Here is an 18,699-nt window from a genome sequence, read left to right as displayed (position 1 = left end):
GCATGGAATTTTTTTAACCCTCTATATTAAATACAGTAATATTTTAAGTAACTACTCGGACAAAAAGGTATCTGCTCTTTCACCTCTCAGTCATTTCGTCGAGCATGTTGTAAGCACTTGCGAACGCGGCATCACTACGCCCCATGCCGTGCGCTCGCCGCCCGGCCGCCGACGCGCTCTCCTGGGATGCTGCTTGCATTGCTCGACCGTTCTTGCCGCGGCAGCTGCTCGACCGACGCGCGGCTACTTGGCTGCGCGCTTGGTCGTGGCTGCTGCTCGCCGGCCGCCTGCTCGAGCGGGGCCACTCCTCTCCGGCTCTCCGGCCCCGAGCTTGCATCGCATGCCCATGCCCGAGCTTGCCGGACATGCTGAGCTCGCCTGCGACTCGACGTCAGGAATACCCAACTTTTTTGTGTACTCTTAAGTATATATATGTATACTTATCTATATCTACTATACCAAATATATTTATATATTCTATGTCAAAGAGCTAAAATTTCTTTCTTATTTCTTTTGTCTAGTCTATCCCTCCTATATTCTTTTTTCCATCAGTTTCTATGTTTGTTCGGTTGTTTCTTGCCGAGTCTGGTCTGTTTTGTTGTTCTACAAATCAGAACCTAATTATTTATTTTTCAATCCACCTACTTATTGACTCAAAAGTTTTCCCATCAAATATCCAAGTCCATATCATATCTTGCTTCCAAACTCCTTGCCACGTCGAAGCATGTATCACCGTGGAAATCAAGTCCAAGTATATCTTTATTTCTTTTAGAACTCCTAAAGGCAACAGAAATCATGTAAATAGAGAAGAAATTCTTTCATCCGTTTTTTACTACTAGTATGTATAAATATATAACAAAGTATTCTCTTGTGCGAGTGAGCGAATCATGACTACGAGGCAATTCTATAATCCCCATTCCTAGATCTCTAACCCTAGCCGACCGGACGCGATGTGGTGGCGGCATTGCCGACATCGGAGGCTCCCGACAGAGCGTGGCCTCTATGCCAAGGCTGCGTCTACGCGACGGCCAGCGTTGGCACGCAGCGGTCAGGAGGCTGGAGGCAGCGACTGAGCAGTGGCTCACCAATGGAGTATCCAACGTTCAAATCATGGCTCCGCCATCGGACATCAGCGGCTTCGCCAACCTCGCAGGCCCAACTCTCTCGCTCTCTCTTCGCCCGCATGCCTGCCGTCCTAGTTGTCTCCTCGGGCCCTCGGCGGCTCCGCCAACCTCGTAGGCCCAACTCTCCCGCTCTCTCTCTTCCCCCGCGTGCCCGCCGCCGCCGCAAGTTTCTCCCGCGCGCTCCAAGAAGCCGGACGTTTATTTCCTTTTTTTAGAAGAAAGTAAAAGAGGCGCCGAGAGCGGGGAAGGGAATCAAACCCTGAACGAGTTGAGGCGTTGCGCGCGGACGCGGGGGGCAGGAGCGTTGAAGCCTGGCGTTGATACAAAGAACCGTGGCCCTTAGATTGAGTTGAAGCCTCTTGAACGATGGTTGTTAGCACTTAATGAAGACGATTTTCTAGGTATAATTTTTTTTGGTGCATAATGGTTGGGCTCCTCAGCGGGGATGATTTTTTAGTGTACCTAGGATCAGCGGCGGATCCAAAGGGGGGGCTGGGGGGGCTTCAGCCCCCCCTAATTTCTTGATTTCAAGCCTAATCACTGTAGCAAAAGCTTGATTTCACCATTAAATCTTCATGCAAATCAACATCTCCATTGTTTTAGCCCCCCCTTATCCCGCATCGTGCATCCGTCACTGCCTAGGATAGTTTGAGTAGAGATGTAATCTTAATCATCGGTCAATGTTTTCTTTTACTCTTATTTAATCTTAATCATCGGTTAATCATTTTTCCTCTCATTTTTAATTACAGGGAAACCATTAATTATGGATTAATTTTCATTTTTATCTCATAATCATCTTTGTTCAATTCAAACAACTATATTACAACTGATATAAATCGTATGCACACCCACTTCAAACTTTGACTTCCACAAAAGAAAACAGAAGAAGTTTTGCCATTTCTTTCACCCATTCCAGAAGAGAAAATTGAAGAAGCAATTTTGCCAAATGTTTTTTAAACGAGTTCAGCACTACCAATGGTCAAAAGCCGAAGTTGTTTTCTTCGTTAAATTGGTTTTCCTCTCCTGATGTCGCGGCTTCAAGATTTGTGTGCGGATCGGCGTGGTCCCTACAGCCGGACCCTACGCCGGCGCGTTCTACACTACACTGAAAAGATGAACAGAGTTAGTAAGGCTATCTTCGACGATAACACCCAAAATACAAGACTCATTCGTCCTTTAGATAGCGCTACAGGCAAAAGGTTCAATATATATTCGACATCTTCTCCAACAACAAGACCCAAAAAAGAATCATTTCTACAAATAGGTTTCCAGCAAAGAGGATGTCCATATTTGGGTTGTGTCTCTCAGACAACCCAAAACAGGTCTCCCGTATAGATACTCTATTGAAGGCTGATTTTGGGTCTCTTGCTACCCATTTTGGGTTTAAGTACCCATACACCAAACTGTCATGCTCCCACATTAATTAACATTATAACATAATGACATTACACCAGAAGTAAACTAAGGCCGCAGCTGCAGCATACAACTCAAACAAACAATCATCTATTACAGGCACCGCTTTGCCAGCAGCAGATCCTCTGTATTTACGGGCACCAGTTCTGCCAGCAGCAGCCCAGCCCAACACAGGCTGCACAAACAAACCACCTGCGAGATCAAGCGGCAGGGTCATCTTTGGGAGCCCTGTTGTGCTGCACCAGACGCCACTCCATCTTCATCCTCCCCTGGCCCTGCTGCTGCCGGCCGCCACTCCTCATCTGGTGCCGCCCCTCGTCCTGGTTCCTCTGGATGCCACCGCCGTTCCTCAGCTGGTGTTGCCCCTCGTGCTGCTTCCTTTGATTGCCGCGGCCAAAACAATTCCAATTGCTGCTACTGCCACCGCCACCATTCCGGTTCCTGCCACTGCCATTGCCATTGCCATTGCCGCTGCCGCCACCACCGCCGCTGCCAACATTCCAGTTCCTGCCAGTGCCATTGCCTCTGCCACCACCACCATTCCACTTCATGGCACCGCCAGTGAAGGCGCCACTCATCCACATCGTGCCACCGCCGATCAGCATCCTTCCAGTCCCGGATGACGTGTGGCCTGGATCCACCCCCTGCTGGTGCCAATTGCTAGATGATCCACCTCCATGGAAGTTATTGTTACTGTTGTTTGCTCCACCTTTGCCAAAATATTTTGCCCTGAACCTTTCCTTTGCCTCCTCGAAATTCTTGAACGCTTCTGAATCATCCCAGTCCATGACGTTTCTGTTTAATCCAATAAATCGCTTGTTTTCGCAGAAGGTCTCCCAGGGAATGTCATAAGCGTTACGGCAGAATTCTCTTTCCCACAATGGGACTGGGCGGACATTGTCTCCTGCGCATATGAAAAAATGGGTATCAGAATTCATGGTAGCAGAATGGCAATGCAGAAAGACAAAAGATTCCCTGATGTATTGCATTCAGCAATCTGGAAGAACATAAATAGAATTGTCTTATAGCTATATTGATTAGTATTCCACCATGCGAATTTGGAAGATACCAGACTGAAATTTTAAAATTAGTTCAGTAAACAAAATAGCCCAGAGATAAAAATTGTTACAATCATCCATGTTTATGACTGCAGCGAATATTTGAATTGATCCATAAAGAAAGATGCATTTAGAAGCTACTATGTGGTCACTCAAGGTGTCGTCTAGACAGATAAGTAGCCAAACAAGCTCTTGTGCTTGTTACATTAATATCTGAGAAAACAAAAAGATGATGTCCTGTCATTATAATTTCATTGGCGGTGCTAGCTTTACATGTTGGCCGTGTGCCGCTCTCTAATTACCAGAAGGGATTGTTGTTTCCAAGATATGCTGACCTCTGCACCAGTAATGCTTGTTTCAGTTGAGAAATGGTGCAGACCATTTTGTTCTAAAAAATGATAAATAAACAACTACAACAAACTCTTCCAATATTTTAGAAACAAAAGTGGACAATTACACTGAAATAGCTAATGAAACCCACCCAGGCAGCCATGATGTAAGAAATTAATGGCAATGAGAAGTTTCCAATACTGAAACTGGAAAATCGAAATGCAGTTCAAAGGAAGAAGATCAAGAAAAGAAAAGAAAAAGGTATGATGGCAAGAAACAAGCCCAAGGTTCTATCTTTCACGTGCTTGCTCTGTTAGAAGAACAATTTCCCACTATGTCGATGTTCTGGTGCTATGATGTTGTGCTGTAACTTTATTTTGGTTCCAACACCTAAAGTTGGGTGCCTATCCTAATAGCTCGGAAAAAGATAGATAAAATCATAGTGGGCAAGGAACATTAAGTTTCCCAAAATTCGCACAAATCTTGTGGTTATCCAGAATGATAAGGAAAACCCTAAACTTAAAACCAAAACCATTTCCGCAAAGGGTAAAACTTAGCTTATCCATATAACCCAACATCCTAGGATTACTAGCTTCTGAGCCTATAGCTGCAAGGTGCTATGTCCTCTTACAACACTCCAGATTAGGATATAAACTCATCAATTTTATGGATGGTCTTCCACTTACTCGTCATTCATATGAATGAGGATCAAGGGTGTGCAGGAAACATCAGACAGTTATACACGTCACGTGCTAAATATGGGGACACACTCATAATTCTTGACACAAGAGTTTGATCCAGAAATGGCAACATTGCTTCTAAAGGTAAGTATCTACCTCCTACACAAGAGGAACCATTGTGTCGTTCATTTAATGATAATATAATTAGTAAGAAAAAAGTGAAAATGTGTCTTACAGCATATCATAACTTTGAGGTCATATTGTTACCTGAAAAAAAAAAGGTACAGACACCATGCGTGGGACCAATTGTAGTCAGTAATTCCATTGGCAGTCGTATTCGATATGTCAATGGACATCGGTTACTTATTACTCAGGACAGAACAAGCAAGTAGGCGTTATGACAAAGTGCACAACATGACAAAGTACATAAATCAAAGATGGTGCGAAAGGCGCGAAGTGAGCCATGGATCCAGAAGATCCCAGCCATTGAATCCATGGCGCGCAACAAGCATTTCAATATTTGAAATTGAACGTGGCACATAACGGATACTAGCAGTTCTATGCATCCTCAAAATACTATGCACTGTGCAGAGTTGCAGACAGGACTGTGTTCGAATAGATGTTTTGAATCCCCACCTGTACAAGTACAACACTGCTATAGTGCTATCTCGCAATTGCAGTGCCCTCCCAATTCCTATTCCCCAAAAAAGAAATGGATATCCCCAATAGATGTGATAATCATGCAAAGATAACATTTCTGGCGTCTCATCGTGCAGAGGAAAGAACAGTTCATATACATGAGAAAGCCTACAGCAACAGGCAAGTTTATTTAACCAGTAATAACTCTGATCCTGAGCTTGAATCGGTATCCAAATCATCTGACAAACAAAGAACAAGGACTAGATCTAGATATCGAGTAAGTTCAAATCCGATCGCAACCCAACAGATTACCGATGATAACACCCAAATCGGAACATCGGGTTCAGAGGGAGAGGAATCCGTCCGTACCGTTATCAGGCCGAGGCAGAGGAGGAAGCGAAGTGCCGCCGGAGTTGTCACCGTGGCCATCCACGTCCCTCGACAGGTTCGAGGCCGCCATCGTGAGGAGTAAGAGGAGGAGCACCCCGCCCCAACTCCACGAACTGATCGCCGGAGCGCTGGGCAGCACCAGACGGAGCCACCCGAATGGCGAGCAACCGGAATCCGCCGCTCAGCGCACACAGAACACCACCTCGTGGTGCGATACTGGGGGCTCCGGTGATGCCAGTGCCTATCCTGGAGGTGGAGGGTGAGTATATCGGCGCAGGCGAGTGCAGAAAAGGCAATCGGAGTGGCGCGGTGCCTGCGCGGCGAGCGCGTGAGGCACGAGGAAGACGACACCGAGAGCCCGAAACTGAAACCGGAGCGGAAACGTGCGGCGATCGGCCAAGGGTCGGTCGGTGCCTTGCGAGATGAGATTCCGGAGAAAGTCGGAAGCGAGCCAGAGGACACGGGAACGGACGGACGTGGTCGACGGCGTGGAGACGAGATGCCCCGCCGAGGAGGGCCCGCGGCGGGAGGCCGGCTTCGCCCTCCGCCGCCGCGTGGTTGAGCCGCATTTGCGACTGCGTCCTGTCCCCCGCCTCCACCACCATCCCGATCGGGCGCCCGGATGCGAGTGAGAGATTGGCGGTAAAACCCTAGCGCGGGCAGCGGCGGGGGATTGGGCCATTGGGGAGGGAGAAGAGGAATAAGTTTATTATAAAATTAGTATTAAATACTTGAATATCCAAATAAGTTTATTATAAAATATATTCTATGTTTAATATAATGATGCTTATTACATATCATAAAGATTAATATTTTTTTAAATATTTAGTCAAAGTTAACAAAGTTTGACTCTAGACGTATGACATGTATATTTTTTTTGAGCAATATGACATGTATATCTTGGGACAGAGAAAGTATTTCTTTCAAAATATTGTCATATTAAAATATACATACTGCCCTCCACCCAGTTGGCCTTCTAATTTTCGTCATGTTGTGAAACACTACTTCAGTCGTACTTTTTAGCGAATAAACATGATTTTTCTCTTACAACAATTCATCAACATAAGTCAGATTTTAGCGAAACGAACCGGGCCATTTTTTTACGTGTCCTCTTGTCACTCCGTCCGAATTGGTGTTGGTAAGAAAATTTGATGTTGGGACCAAACATGCACATATATATAGGCTACAACTCGTCTTCCTTCTTGTTCACGTTGCTCTTCTTGTCTTCCATTCTCTTCTCTTCTCCAACCCATCATGTCTCAAACTTTCAAGATCAAAATTGATAGGTGCGTCAGGTTAGGCTGTATTTGATTTAGCTTCTAGAAAAATGTTTCTGTTTTTTTTTAAAAAAAACTGAAAGCCAACTAAACGGGTAGAACCAAGCTGCTTTTCAAAAAACAGCTACTTTTATGGTGTGCTTGTGAACCAAAACCCCGCTACTGACTCCTCTGAAGCAAGATTTTCATTCTTTTTGAGACGAGAAGTAGTTCAGTAGACTAGTGACAATATTGTTCCAATCCTTTTTTTTCATCTTGATACCGTCTATTTCTTTTGAATAGCATCGGACTGAAAATGGCCATTGCCCTCCACTCAATTGGCCTTTCATTTTTTTTTTCCCCGCATGCCCTCTAATCCTCTGGTGCTACTGCGTCCAAACTGGGGTTGGCAGCAAAAATTGACGCCAGAACTTGCTGTTAAGGCCAAACATGCATATATAGGCCGCAACTCAATCTTCCTCCTCGTTCACATTGTTCTTCCTATCCTCTATTTCTCTTCTCTTCGTCAACCCATCATGTCTCAAGAGTGGCGTGATTATGAAACAAAACATGGTGGATACAGCGGAGAACTACGGCCGTGTTTTCTATAAAAGCCCCATCAAGTTCACATTATTTACATAGAAATTATCACCACCCACGCCCACTATCGCTTTTACCTCCTGTATTTACTCTTTGTCATATCTTAATCATCGGCCATGTTTTCTTTTATCTTATTTAATTTTACCCATTAGTTAATCTTATTTTTCATCTAGATTTATGTCTATATCTATATCTCTTATAAAAGCAAACCCCGCTATCTTTCAATCTTTGCATGTAAACTATCCACGTGTCATACTCCACTAAGTGCCTCATCTATATCCATATCTATATCAATATTCTGTATTTCTCTCTATATATATATAGGGTAAGGCTATTCTGCAGCTGATTTACGATAATGTTTGCTTTATATCCACTTATTAGAGGTAAATGACATGTGTGTTTGCTTTATATATATATATATATATATATATATATATATATATATATATATATATATATATATATATATATAAAATTAATGTTCTGCAGCTGGCCCTAGAATAACTTATTCTATAGCCACCTTGATTTACGATAATGTTTGTACCAATTTACGATAACATGAATATGCATTTACAATACTCGTGTTACTACAACTCACGGTAATATTTACCATAATATTATAATAAATCACTTAGTAAAAAGTTACTGTAGTCTCGTAAATTAGCATAGTAACTATCGTAACTCAAAGTGGCCACAGAATAAGTTATTCTATGACCAGCTGCAGAATATATATATATATATATATATATATATATATATATATATATATATATATATATATATATATATATATATATATATAAAAAGCAAACACACATGTCATTTACCTCTAATAAGTGCTACAACACCTTCCACTAAATGCAATTAATATTTTCATTCTATCAAATATAGAGCGTCCACATTGTACTATTGGTTTGGTCGTACATTCTTCTATAATTTGATTTAATATTTAAATGTGTTATTTATTTTTTCCATTAGCTTAACTAGTTTTGACAGTATACCTCATGCAAATAGTGATAAACAACAATTTTATAGATAAGAAAGTCCTGCAACAATGCATAGGGTATTATTTTAGTATTTTATATTTTTATAATCATCACTAATATTCTATCTTGTCATGCAAGCAGTCCATATCAGTATCCACTAGCACATGCCGTCATGTCTTCATTAAAGCAATTCACATCACCGAAACACATCATTCTAACTTATATTTATTTGTCCACGAAGAGTGCTAAATCATCCACTAACATGTATTATGATATTTATTTGTTTATATAAGTAGATATGAATAGTATAGTTTCATCTATCATTTCCGTAGCAACGCGCGGGGCATTCTTCTAGTTTTGAACTACAAGAAAAATGTTAATTATGTTAATTTTCATTTTTTTCTCATAATAATCTTTTTACATTTCAAACGACCATATTACAAATTGAAATAGACCATATAAATCAACCGTACACCCACTATAAAAGTTTGATTTCTTTCATCCATTCTAGAAAAGAAAAATAGAAGAAGCAGTTTTGCCACTTCTTTCACCCATCCCAGAAAAAAAAAAGAAGAAGCCATTCGGATAAATGACTTTTAAAGGATTTCAGCTCTACCAAAAAAAACTGCTTCCTCAATAAAGGCCCTGTTTGCTTTACTGAAAAACTATGACGGAAAGTACTGTTTATTGATTTATTGTGAGAGAAAAACAATGTTTGTTCGCTGAAATAGTACGGCTTGTAAGAGAAGTGAATAGGGCCAAAATCAAAAGCCCAAGTCGTTTTCTAAAGGAGGTGCTAAATAGGCTTTCTGGACAGGTGGCAAGTGGCAACCGGAGGCATGCATGGTCCGCTGGACAGTACGCCAGCGCGTTCTACACCCGTAATGGTATAAGTTGGTTGCTAGCTCTAAGTCAACTTCTTCAATAATGCTAACTTTTAGCACGTAGCTCATAACATGGATATGCCCACATGATATAGTTACATGATCCATAACATTGTCACATAATCTTGGAATGTGTGCATGAGCCTAGCTCTTGGTAAAGAGCTAACTTTTCCCTCTCTTCTATTAAAATATGAAAAGAATACTTAGAGCTAACTTATGAGTTATCCATTGCGGGTGCCCTAAGAAGATGAACAGAGTTAGAAATGGACTATCTTTGCACCGAACTGTCACGCTCCCACATTAATTAACAGTATAACATAATACTAACATTACACCAGAACTCCAGAAGTAAACTGAGGCCGCAGCTGCGGAAGAGCAGCAGCTGCAGCATACAACTCAAACCACAAACATCTATTTACAGGCACCACTTTGCCAGCAGACTGCACAAAAGAAGACACCTGCAATTCTCTTCATGAGATCAAGAGTCCGGACCAATTTAGGGAGCTCTGTTGTGCACCGGACGCCACTGCCTGTTCCTTCCTCTTTGGTCTTGCTGCCAGCCGCCGCTCCTCTGCTGCTGGCCCTCGGCCTGGTTCCTTTGCTTGAAGTACCCACCGCCACCACCACCGCCACTGCCGTTCCGTTTCCTTCCAGATCCAGAAGTGTAGCTCGGATCCTCCGGCTGCTGGTACCTGTTGTTGGATGGTCCGCCATGAAAGTTGCTGTTCCAGTTGTTGGGTGTGTAGTGGTTCTTGCTACAGTCACGCCAGCTCGGCTTTTCCAAAGGAGCGCCCCAGCTGGTGTTGCTATTATTGCCCCATTTATTGGAAGATTGGCCTCCCCAAACAGCCTCAGGTGTTACTACATTGGCCTGGCCTCCCCAAGTCGTGTTGGGTGCAAGATTGGCCTCATAGTCCCACTTATTGACTTCAGCCGGCTTTTCTATGAAGACATCCCAGTTTCCAGATCCGTTCTGGGTGCACTTATTGTCTGCCCCGGCGTTGGCCCATCCTGTGGCCGGGGCGGAATTATCATCCTCAAATGGTAGCCCTACACTATCCAGCTCAGCAACCAACTCTGGGTCGAGTTTGCATTGGTGGTCGACCTTGTCGATGTACAAATCAGGGTCGTCCAGCAAAGGAATGTCACAAGGCTTGCCATGATAGTTCGCCCAGAACCTTGCCTTTGCGTTCTGGAAACAATCAAGTGCCTCTGAATCATCCCAGGGCTCATGTTTATGGAATGGTCCAACATATTGCTTGTTTCCACAGAACCTCTCCCAACTAATGTCGCCAACGTGGCGGCAGAATTCCCTTTCCCATAATGGGACTGGGTAGTGACCGTCTCCTGCACATATGAGTGTAAGAATTAATGGTAGCAGCGCGGTAACACGGAAAGGCAAAAGATTCCCTAAATTATTGCATTCAGATTCAGTAGAGTGGAAGAAAAAGAAAACATAAATAGAATTCTCTTATAGCTCCACTGTGCAGATTTGGAAGATATCAGACTGAAATTTTAGGATTAGTTCAAGTAACCTGGAAGAGAAAATGCCTTTTCTTTATCAAAATTTTCAAATTAGTTCAGTAACCGTGTAGAAGCTGAATACCCCAGAGATAAAGCTTGTTACAATCCTCCATGTTTACGACCACAGAGGAGAACATCTGAATCCATCCAAAACAAAAGATAAATTTAGAAGCTATTGTGTGGTCATTCAAGGTGCCTTCTAGGCAGATATGCCCCCCAGAGTAGCTCCTGTGTTTGTTACGTGGCAACATAATACTATGTTATTTGTGGTCAATCTTTTGTTTTACTCATATTTAATCTCAATCTAAAGTAGCTCCTATGAATCCTGTGGTTATCGAGAATAATAATAAAGAAAACGCTAACCTTAAAACCAAAATCACATCCCTAAAAGCTATAACATAGCTTTGTTGTTGTTGTTGATACATATAACCCAACATTCTAGGATTACTAAGCCCATAGCTGTAAAGTGTTTATATTTCATAAGTCAGGCTCACAATGATATGCCCTCATACAATAGGATATAAACCCAACATTCATTTCCTTTTCATTCATATGAATCAAAGATGTGCAGGAAACATTATACAATTACACAACACACATAAAAAAGGGCGTACCCAGTGCAGAGAGCTCCTGCTCTGTGCGAGGTCTGGGGAAGGGTGTCAGTGGCAAGCCTTACCCTCGCCTGTGCAATGCGAGGAGACCGTGACTCGAACCCGAGACCTTCCGGTCACAGGTGGTAAGACTCTACCGCTTACACCAGGCCCACCCTTCAATTACACAACACACATGGCATGCTAAATAAAGGGCGCGTTCATAATTCTTGCCAAAAGAGTTTGACCCTAAAATGGCAGCATTGCTTCTAAAGGCAAGTCTATATCTCCTACACAAGTTTTATTACTCGACTTGAAAGCCACAATTCATCAGGGTGCATCAAATCAGAGACTTGATCACACAGATCAGGAATCTGCAGTGAATACTAAAAGTGACTAGTCAGAATTGTTATTCCGAAGCGATTCTAATAGATGATGTAAAAGATTTATACCAAAGCTTCTGGATCATAGTCATTTGGAACATCATTTTCTTTTTCAAAGCATTCTGGTCCGCCGCGCCGTCGTGGAGTCAAGAAGCACAGTAGATCGGGAAGTACCTCGTTCATCCGCCATGGACACCGTCGCCGACGACCTCGACTCGCGCTGCCGTGGTGGTAGCAGCGGTCTTCGCGCGGCTCGGGCTCTCCCCGTGCTGCCGCCCTGGTGGCGCCGCCGCTCCACCTCGTCGCGATCCCCCCCGCCGCCAGATCCGCGGACGCTGGCTCCACCCGCGCGGCCCCCGCGGGATCCGCCGCTGGCTGCACCCGCCCGGTCCCGGCGGGATCTGCTGCCGCCGGCCAGGACCCACACCCGCGCGCCGCGAGGAGGCGGGGCCCCGGTGGTGACGACGGCGCGCAGGAGTACGCTCCTCCGCCGCGACACCGGGGTGCGAGCCGCGGGAAGGACCCCTGCGGGCCGCCCGTCCGTCCGCGCCTCTCCCCTAGCGGGGCAGCCGGTGGGTTGGCCCCGCCGCTCTCACCGCCACCGCCACCGCCACCCTCTCTCTCCCTCTGTCTCTGTCCCTCCTTAACCCAGCGGCGGCGCAATGGGCGGCGGCGGGCAGCTCCTTCAGTTGCTCTTCAGTCCGCCACTGGCAGTGTGAGTGGGGGAGCGCCTCTCCTGTCTCCTCCTCTCTTTTGGGATGGGCCCACGTCAGCTGGGGGAGAAGTCAGCCTACCGTTGGGTAACCACTAGCGGTGCAAACATTCCGGACGAGTCTGCTCTGCTCTGCTGTTGGAATTTGGATAGCACTACTTCCTCCGTCTAGGACCGGGTATGTTAACCAAGGTGCATGTAAAATTACAAAAATGCTCCTATAAATATCAGCCCCTTCCTCCCGTGACCCGTCCCACCACACGGTCACGCTACTCCCTCGCGCTCTCACACAGCTTTCTTTTTTCTCTGGCCGCCGGCGGCGCGTCGGCTCCGGCCCCCTGACGACCATGGGGCGTCGAGGCCGCCTGCCACCATCGACGTCGGGCCTCACCTCCGTCTTCCATGCCGACGAGGACGAGCTCTTTCCGCCCGCGCGCACCCGCGTTGCCGTGGCTCCCGCCGGCCGGAGCCGAGCCCCTGCGTCGAGCGGCAGTCGCGTCTTGCCTGTGCCAGTCGCGTTGCCGTGGCAGCCGGGACGGGGCTCCATCGACCGGAGCTGAGCCCGTGTGGCGGCGTTGCGAGGTCCAGCCACCGCGCGACGGCTGCTCGGAACCCATGCACAGTGGCGGCCTGGCGAGGTCCAGCTGCTGCTCCTGCGCGATGGCGGCACGAAACTCCTGCGTGGTGACGGCGTGGCGTGGCCCAGCCTCTGCGCGACAGCGTAGCAGAGCCCACCCGTGGCGGTGGCGTCTCCACGCGACGCCGCCGCATCCTGTGCCTCCACGCGTGGGCCGGGGTTGCGCTGCCAACCACGCGCGAAGGAGGAGGGCTAGATGGGGACTGGGGAGGAGCTGCGGGAGAGGAGCTCTGTATGGGGTGGTGATTCGGATTGGATTTGCGGTGGCAGGTGCGGCGAGCCGGCGACAACGACGCATAACCAAAGTGAGCATCGGTGCGGAACGTGCGAGGGAAACGAGTGGACGGGAGCTTCTGGAGCCTCCCACGTTTTTCTTTTCTTTTTTTTCACAAGTTGTTTTGATATTTTCTTGGGCCCACACGCAACTAAACTTGTGGCTGGTAACGCCTCTACACTGCGACACGTACGGAACAGTAGATGCGGTACTCATATTTACACATCTGCCATTTGAATTTTATCCCAAATTATCATGCATCCGTAGAGTACTAGCTTTCAGGTTGTAGTAAAAAAAAAGGTTCTAGTATATCCTTGTATAGCTGGAAAAGAATATCAGATTTGCTCCTCATTAACCGCCTGATTTTCTGCTTAAGCAGCAGTCAAATTAGTGATGAGAAGATTGTTCTGAGCAAAGCAATTAACTGTTCTACATACACAAACCAAATGTTCCGGGACTCAGCATAAGGAAATAGTTGTAGTTTTGATGATTTTGTCCTTTTTGAGAGTTGACTGATTATTTATTTAAGCATCAGTCAAATTTTTTTACGTTCCGGCTGAAGAAAAATTATTTCACGTAAATAAATTAAATGGTTTATGTAGATAAATCCAATGTTCTAGAAATCCTATAAAAAATTCCTAATGTTTTTTTTATGAAACCAGAGGGGAAAGGCTCCCTACAAATTATATATTAATAAAAAAAGGGAAACTAAACATAGTACAGAGAACAGAAGAGAGAGAGAAAACAATCAAGAGTTACAGAAAGATTGTAGTCAGTTTTCAATTTGCGTGAAGTGTGCCCTCAGCTCTTTGCTCGATGGATAACCATGGCAAATTCAGATTTAAACTTCCCTTTGCATTCTTGCAAAGTAGGATGCACTTGATTGAAAATCTGCTCATTTCTGACATGCCAGATTCTCCAACACGTAATTATGATGATCTCCATACTCAATGGGACATTTAGTTGCATTATGAGACGGTGTAGGATCTGCAAGGGCTGGACTTGCAAATCAAGCTGGACATTGGGCAGATTCCAGCATGCCAGCTGTGAGATAATCCTAATGTTTTGTTACTAGTCTGTTTCTTCTTCTTATTGTGGGCTGTTTGATAATGACTGAAGGGTTGGAAAACTGTAAGCGATGGTTAAGCTAAAAATCAATCAATGGACATAGTCATTATATATGGGCCAACACAGAAGTTAAGCTGCTCTCAGCATCACATACTTTGCCCAGGAGAAAGCGTATAATTCGGTTACAGAATAACAAAGCGTAGGAGGGAGACAGTAGTATTCTTTTGGTCATCTCTATACGTGCATGCGCATGAAATTGAGACCGTACCGGATTACTGTACCCAACGACGCGTGCAGAGGCGCGATGAGAGAAGGGAGGAGTAGTGCGGGAGGCAGGCGTGATCTTTCTTTGACCGCTGCGGACGCCTGCATATGCATTATCCATCGTTAGCATGTTTGGGAGGCCGTAAACGATCGTGGATTATTTACCGTTGGCTGGTTTGGTGTGAGATAAAAATACTGTTTCCGGCTAAAAATTTACGATTATTTACGAGCAAGCGAACAGGTTGCGTATCTTGCATTCTTGCATGCCTCGGTCGGGCCGGGCGTCCGTTGAGTTGAGTGATGCATGGGACGACGACGACACGCACGGAGGAGCAGGGATGTAGTAGCGCCTTGCGTTGCGTTGCGCTGCGTGCGTGGACGGTCTCGCGGCCGGACGGAGACCGTACGGACACGGGTGGGGCCGAGAGGGTCAAACGGCGCTGATGCGACGGCGGACGTCGCGCGGTCGGCCTCCTGTCGGCTGACGTGCGTCTCCCCGGCTCCCTGCCCGGTGCCCCAAGCCCCGTTCCGTTCCAGTACTAGCCCAGCTCGATCCGTCGGTATGTTTGAGTTCCGTAAACTTTCATTCCGAGGCATGGTCGTGCCTGGATTATCATTGAGCCTTGTTTGGATAGAGTCAAATCACATTTAATCCGTATGGATTGAGGATGATTATTGGAGTGGAAACTAATCTGTTTTTCACTTCATTCCACGTACATTAGGAGGGATCGAGACACGAGCCTGTTTGGTCGCCGGCCACAGCTTGCCACGCCTAAGGTTGGGTAGTTGCCATACCTGTGGCTTGCCACAATCTGTGGCAAAAAACAGACTATTTGGTTAGTAACTAAGATTTGGCAAAAAAGTTCGGCTGTTGTTTGGTAAGTTTGGCGGCATGACGGTGTCCCTGAGCGTGGCGTCCCCGAACACCCGCCGCAGGGGCGACGACCCCTCCCCGCACCGGAACAACACCGTCCACCCTGCTGATGCGCCGCCCGCCGACACCCCGCCCTTCGCGAGGCTTGCCGCCACGAACGACAGCGTGTCCGCCGCCGTGTACCTCGCCCGCCCGTCCTCTCCCTTGAGGAACAGCTTCGCCGCGGGCCGCCACCGTCGAGTCGCCTCCGGTCACGCTCCTCGAGTTTCCCCACGTAGCCGCCTCACCGATTGCCTCCCAGAATCGCCAAATCGAGCCTCTCCTCGTGTCGTGACGCTGCGGAGTAGTCCCCTAGTCGCGGGGCGGAGGGGCAGCGGCCGGAGGGGCGGTGGGGTCGGAGGGTGCGGCGGCCAGAGGGGCGGCGGGGTCGAGGGGGCGACGGCCGGAGGGGCGGCGGGGTTGGAGGGGAGGCAGGGTCGAGGGGGCGGTGGGCTCGGAGGGTGCGGCGGGCTCGAGGGGGCGGCGGGGTCGGACGGGGCGGCGCCACGGGCCTCTGGCGGCAAAAATGCCCGTCACAGACTCACGGCGAAAATGTGCGGCGAGATGAGCTCGTGGCGGCGGTGTGCCATATCTGGATGAAGAACCAAACACCTACTAAATTTTCCGTGGCACACTTAAGGTTAGGCGTGGCAAACTGTGGCTGAAACAAAACATGCCCATAATCGCGCTAGAAACACGCGTTGCGCGTTGACGGAAGACTCTGCTGAACTGCATTGAGCTTGCTTATCTGCTGAGTATTCAGTTAGCGGCGTCACCTGCTGGATTTCCATGTGGTTTTTCGTTGCCTACACATTTGTGTGGTTTTTGCTTGCCGCTTTCCGTCCTGTGAGATGATTTAAGCGATGTTTTGTTGTCTGGAAGATGGCGTCATGTGAAATGAATCAAGCGATACTTCTTGTCTTTGTTTGTTCGGAAGATGATTTAAGATGGCGTCAATTTGTGACTTCGAGGACATCATGTGTTGTACTACCAGATGAAGACGTTGAGCTGCAAGCCTGCAATGCTGATGATTCAGCTATCATGTTCAGTGGTCGCTGTAGCTGCTGTCCAACGATACCCATTTCATCTTAAATTGGGCGCCATCTACTATCAAGCGAGCAAAATTCATCCGTTCACAATCTCTGCTTCTCGCCGCCGGTCGGCCTGCCCAACGACGACGCCACCCTCTTCACGAAATCGGCGAAGAAATTGGCGTAATTCAGCCCGGTCTGCAGCCGCACGAGGTTCGTCCGGTACGGGATCAGGATCGTCTTCAGTCCTGTACACGCATCACCGCACCAATCCAGGCTCAGCACGAGAATAGGCAAGTGGAAAATTTGGGTTTGGGCGGTGGCGTAGCTTACCGAAGATGCACATGGCGCGGTAGATGACGGCGGCGGCGATTGCCGTCGCGTGCGGGGGTCTGGCGGCTGCCCCTCGAGGCAGCGGAGGAGCTGGGCCTGGTCGTGGGTGTCGTAGGCCATGTCGTGGCAGTAGCAGCAGAAGTCGAGTTGGTCGACGGGGCGGCGGTCCCAGAGCACGGAGCCGGCCTCCTTGCCGCTGGACCAGTTGGGCCCGCAGTAGTGGCCGTAGCGCGGGAAGAGCTTCGACAGCCACGCCCGCGCGCCGCCGTGCCACGGCAGCTGCGCCACGTACGGCCGGAACAGCGGCAACCGCGCACCCCACCAGCTGCCGCGCCTCGGCCTCCTCCTCGGCCGCCGCCTTGGCCGCCCTCCACGCTGTTGCTTCGACGGCCGCTGCTCGCGCCAGGGGATGAGGGAGGAGAGGAAGGCGGCGAGCGGGTTGGCCGCCCCGGCGCCCCACCACTGGCCTGCGCGGGGGGACGCCGAGGCGGTGACGGGGTTCGCGGTGGTCGGGGTCGTGGTGGGGAGGCGGCGGAAGAGGACGGCCGCGGGGTTGAGCCGGAGCGCCGGCTTGGAGGAGGCCGCCGGCGGCGCGGAAGGCGACGGGGAGGAGGACGAGGAAGCGACCTCCATTGCCGACGGCGCCGCGGCGGCCCGCGGGGCGGTGAGGATCCCGCCCGTTTTTCCCGCTGGTTCCGCGGCAATTCCGGCTGGTTCGTTCGTGCGGCGGTGGCCGGCCGCGCGGTGGGTGCCGCGTTTGTTTCCGTGTCGGGTGTGGGCAGCGTGACGCGCGGTGGAGTGACTCGTTTCGGCCGACAGGGCGGGGTCAGTGTCTTTCTGGATCCGGCGAGGAGTTCGCCGCGGCGGCGGCGGCGGCGGCTTTGTTGACGAGAGCAGAGGCATCGATGGAGAGCGGCAGTGGAGAAGTGGTTGCCGGCCACAGCTTTATAAAGTTTTATAAAGTTTTATACCGTTTATAAGTTTATAAAGTTTATAAAGTTTTATAAAGTTTTATACCGTTTATAAAGTTTTATACCCCACATTTGAATTCGGTGGCCATATGAACACCAAGATGGGGAGCAACCAATTTGTCTTTCTCCTACTTGTGGAAATAGGGACTAATTTTAGGCCATGACCGTTGGTAAGGCAGCAGCAGTACATAGAACGATGGGCCGGTTGTTTGTTATTCAAGCATAGGGTTAATGCATTTGGTATGTATTCCTGCCAAAATAGAGAAAATACTCTAAAATACTACATATAGCTATATGAGTTTGGGACCTTCCTGGCAGCGGCTCAGCCGGCCTGCCTCACGGGTCGGCTGCGTTAGCTTCCTCTTCTTCCCGTCGCTTTCTTCCTCGTTGCTGCTTGCGTGGCCCATAGCTTCCACGGTAAGCTCTTCTTCCTCACGTTGTTTGCCTTGTTCTTTTCGCAGCCCGTTCTGCCTTTTTTTAGCCCGTTCGGGCTTGGGGTTGGAGCATGTGCTGCTCAAATGGAGCAGCTCACTAAAACGGAGCACATCAGCAAAATGGAGCATGTGCTGCTCAAACATTGATAACTGATACCTACTACTTAGTCTTGCGCAAATGCAATGCAACATTCAGATGCAAGTG

At 48.0% G+C, this 18,699-nt stretch overlaps 2 protein-coding genes and 1 pseudogene across 2 annotated transcripts; all 3 read right to left on the bottom strand.

The window, feature by feature from the left end:
* Positions 1-2,402: 2,402 nt before the first annotated feature.
* On the bottom strand, positions 2,403-6,287 carry LOC136505347 (cold and drought-regulated protein CORA-like). Its single transcript, XM_066500494.1, has 2 exons — positions 5,614-6,287; positions 2,403-3,441 (listed from the first exon to the last, which is right to left on the bottom strand). The coding sequence occupies exons 1-2, from the start codon at positions 5,702-5,704 to the stop codon at positions 2,738-2,740; spliced, it is 795 nt and encodes a 264-aa protein (XP_066356591.1). The 5' UTR covers positions 5,705-6,287; the 3' UTR covers positions 2,403-2,737.
* Positions 6,288-9,520: 3,233 nt separating this feature from the next.
* Positions 9,521-12,438, bottom strand: LOC136505348 (uncharacterized). Its single transcript, XM_066500495.1, has 2 exons — positions 12,032-12,438; positions 9,521-10,707 (listed from the first exon to the last, which is right to left on the bottom strand). Exons 1-2 carry the CDS (start codon positions 12,045-12,047, stop codon positions 9,857-9,859), a joined length of 867 nt encoding a protein of 288 aa, XP_066356592.1. The 5' UTR covers positions 12,048-12,438; the 3' UTR covers positions 9,521-9,856.
* A 4,296-nt stretch (positions 12,439-16,734) lies between these two features.
* Positions 16,735-17,815, bottom strand: LOC136502578 (uncharacterized; annotated as a pseudogene).
* Between the last annotated feature and the right edge of the window lie 884 nt (positions 17,816-18,699).

Source organism: Miscanthus floridulus, chromosome 14 (assembly GCF_019320115.1).
Source record: "Miscanthus floridulus cultivar M001 chromosome 14, ASM1932011v1, whole genome shotgun sequence".
Taxonomy (NCBI): Eukaryota; Viridiplantae; Streptophyta; class Magnoliopsida; order Poales; family Poaceae; genus Miscanthus; species Miscanthus floridulus.
Note: the sequence above shows the minus strand (reverse complement) of the source record. Positions and strands in the feature narration are given on the sequence as shown.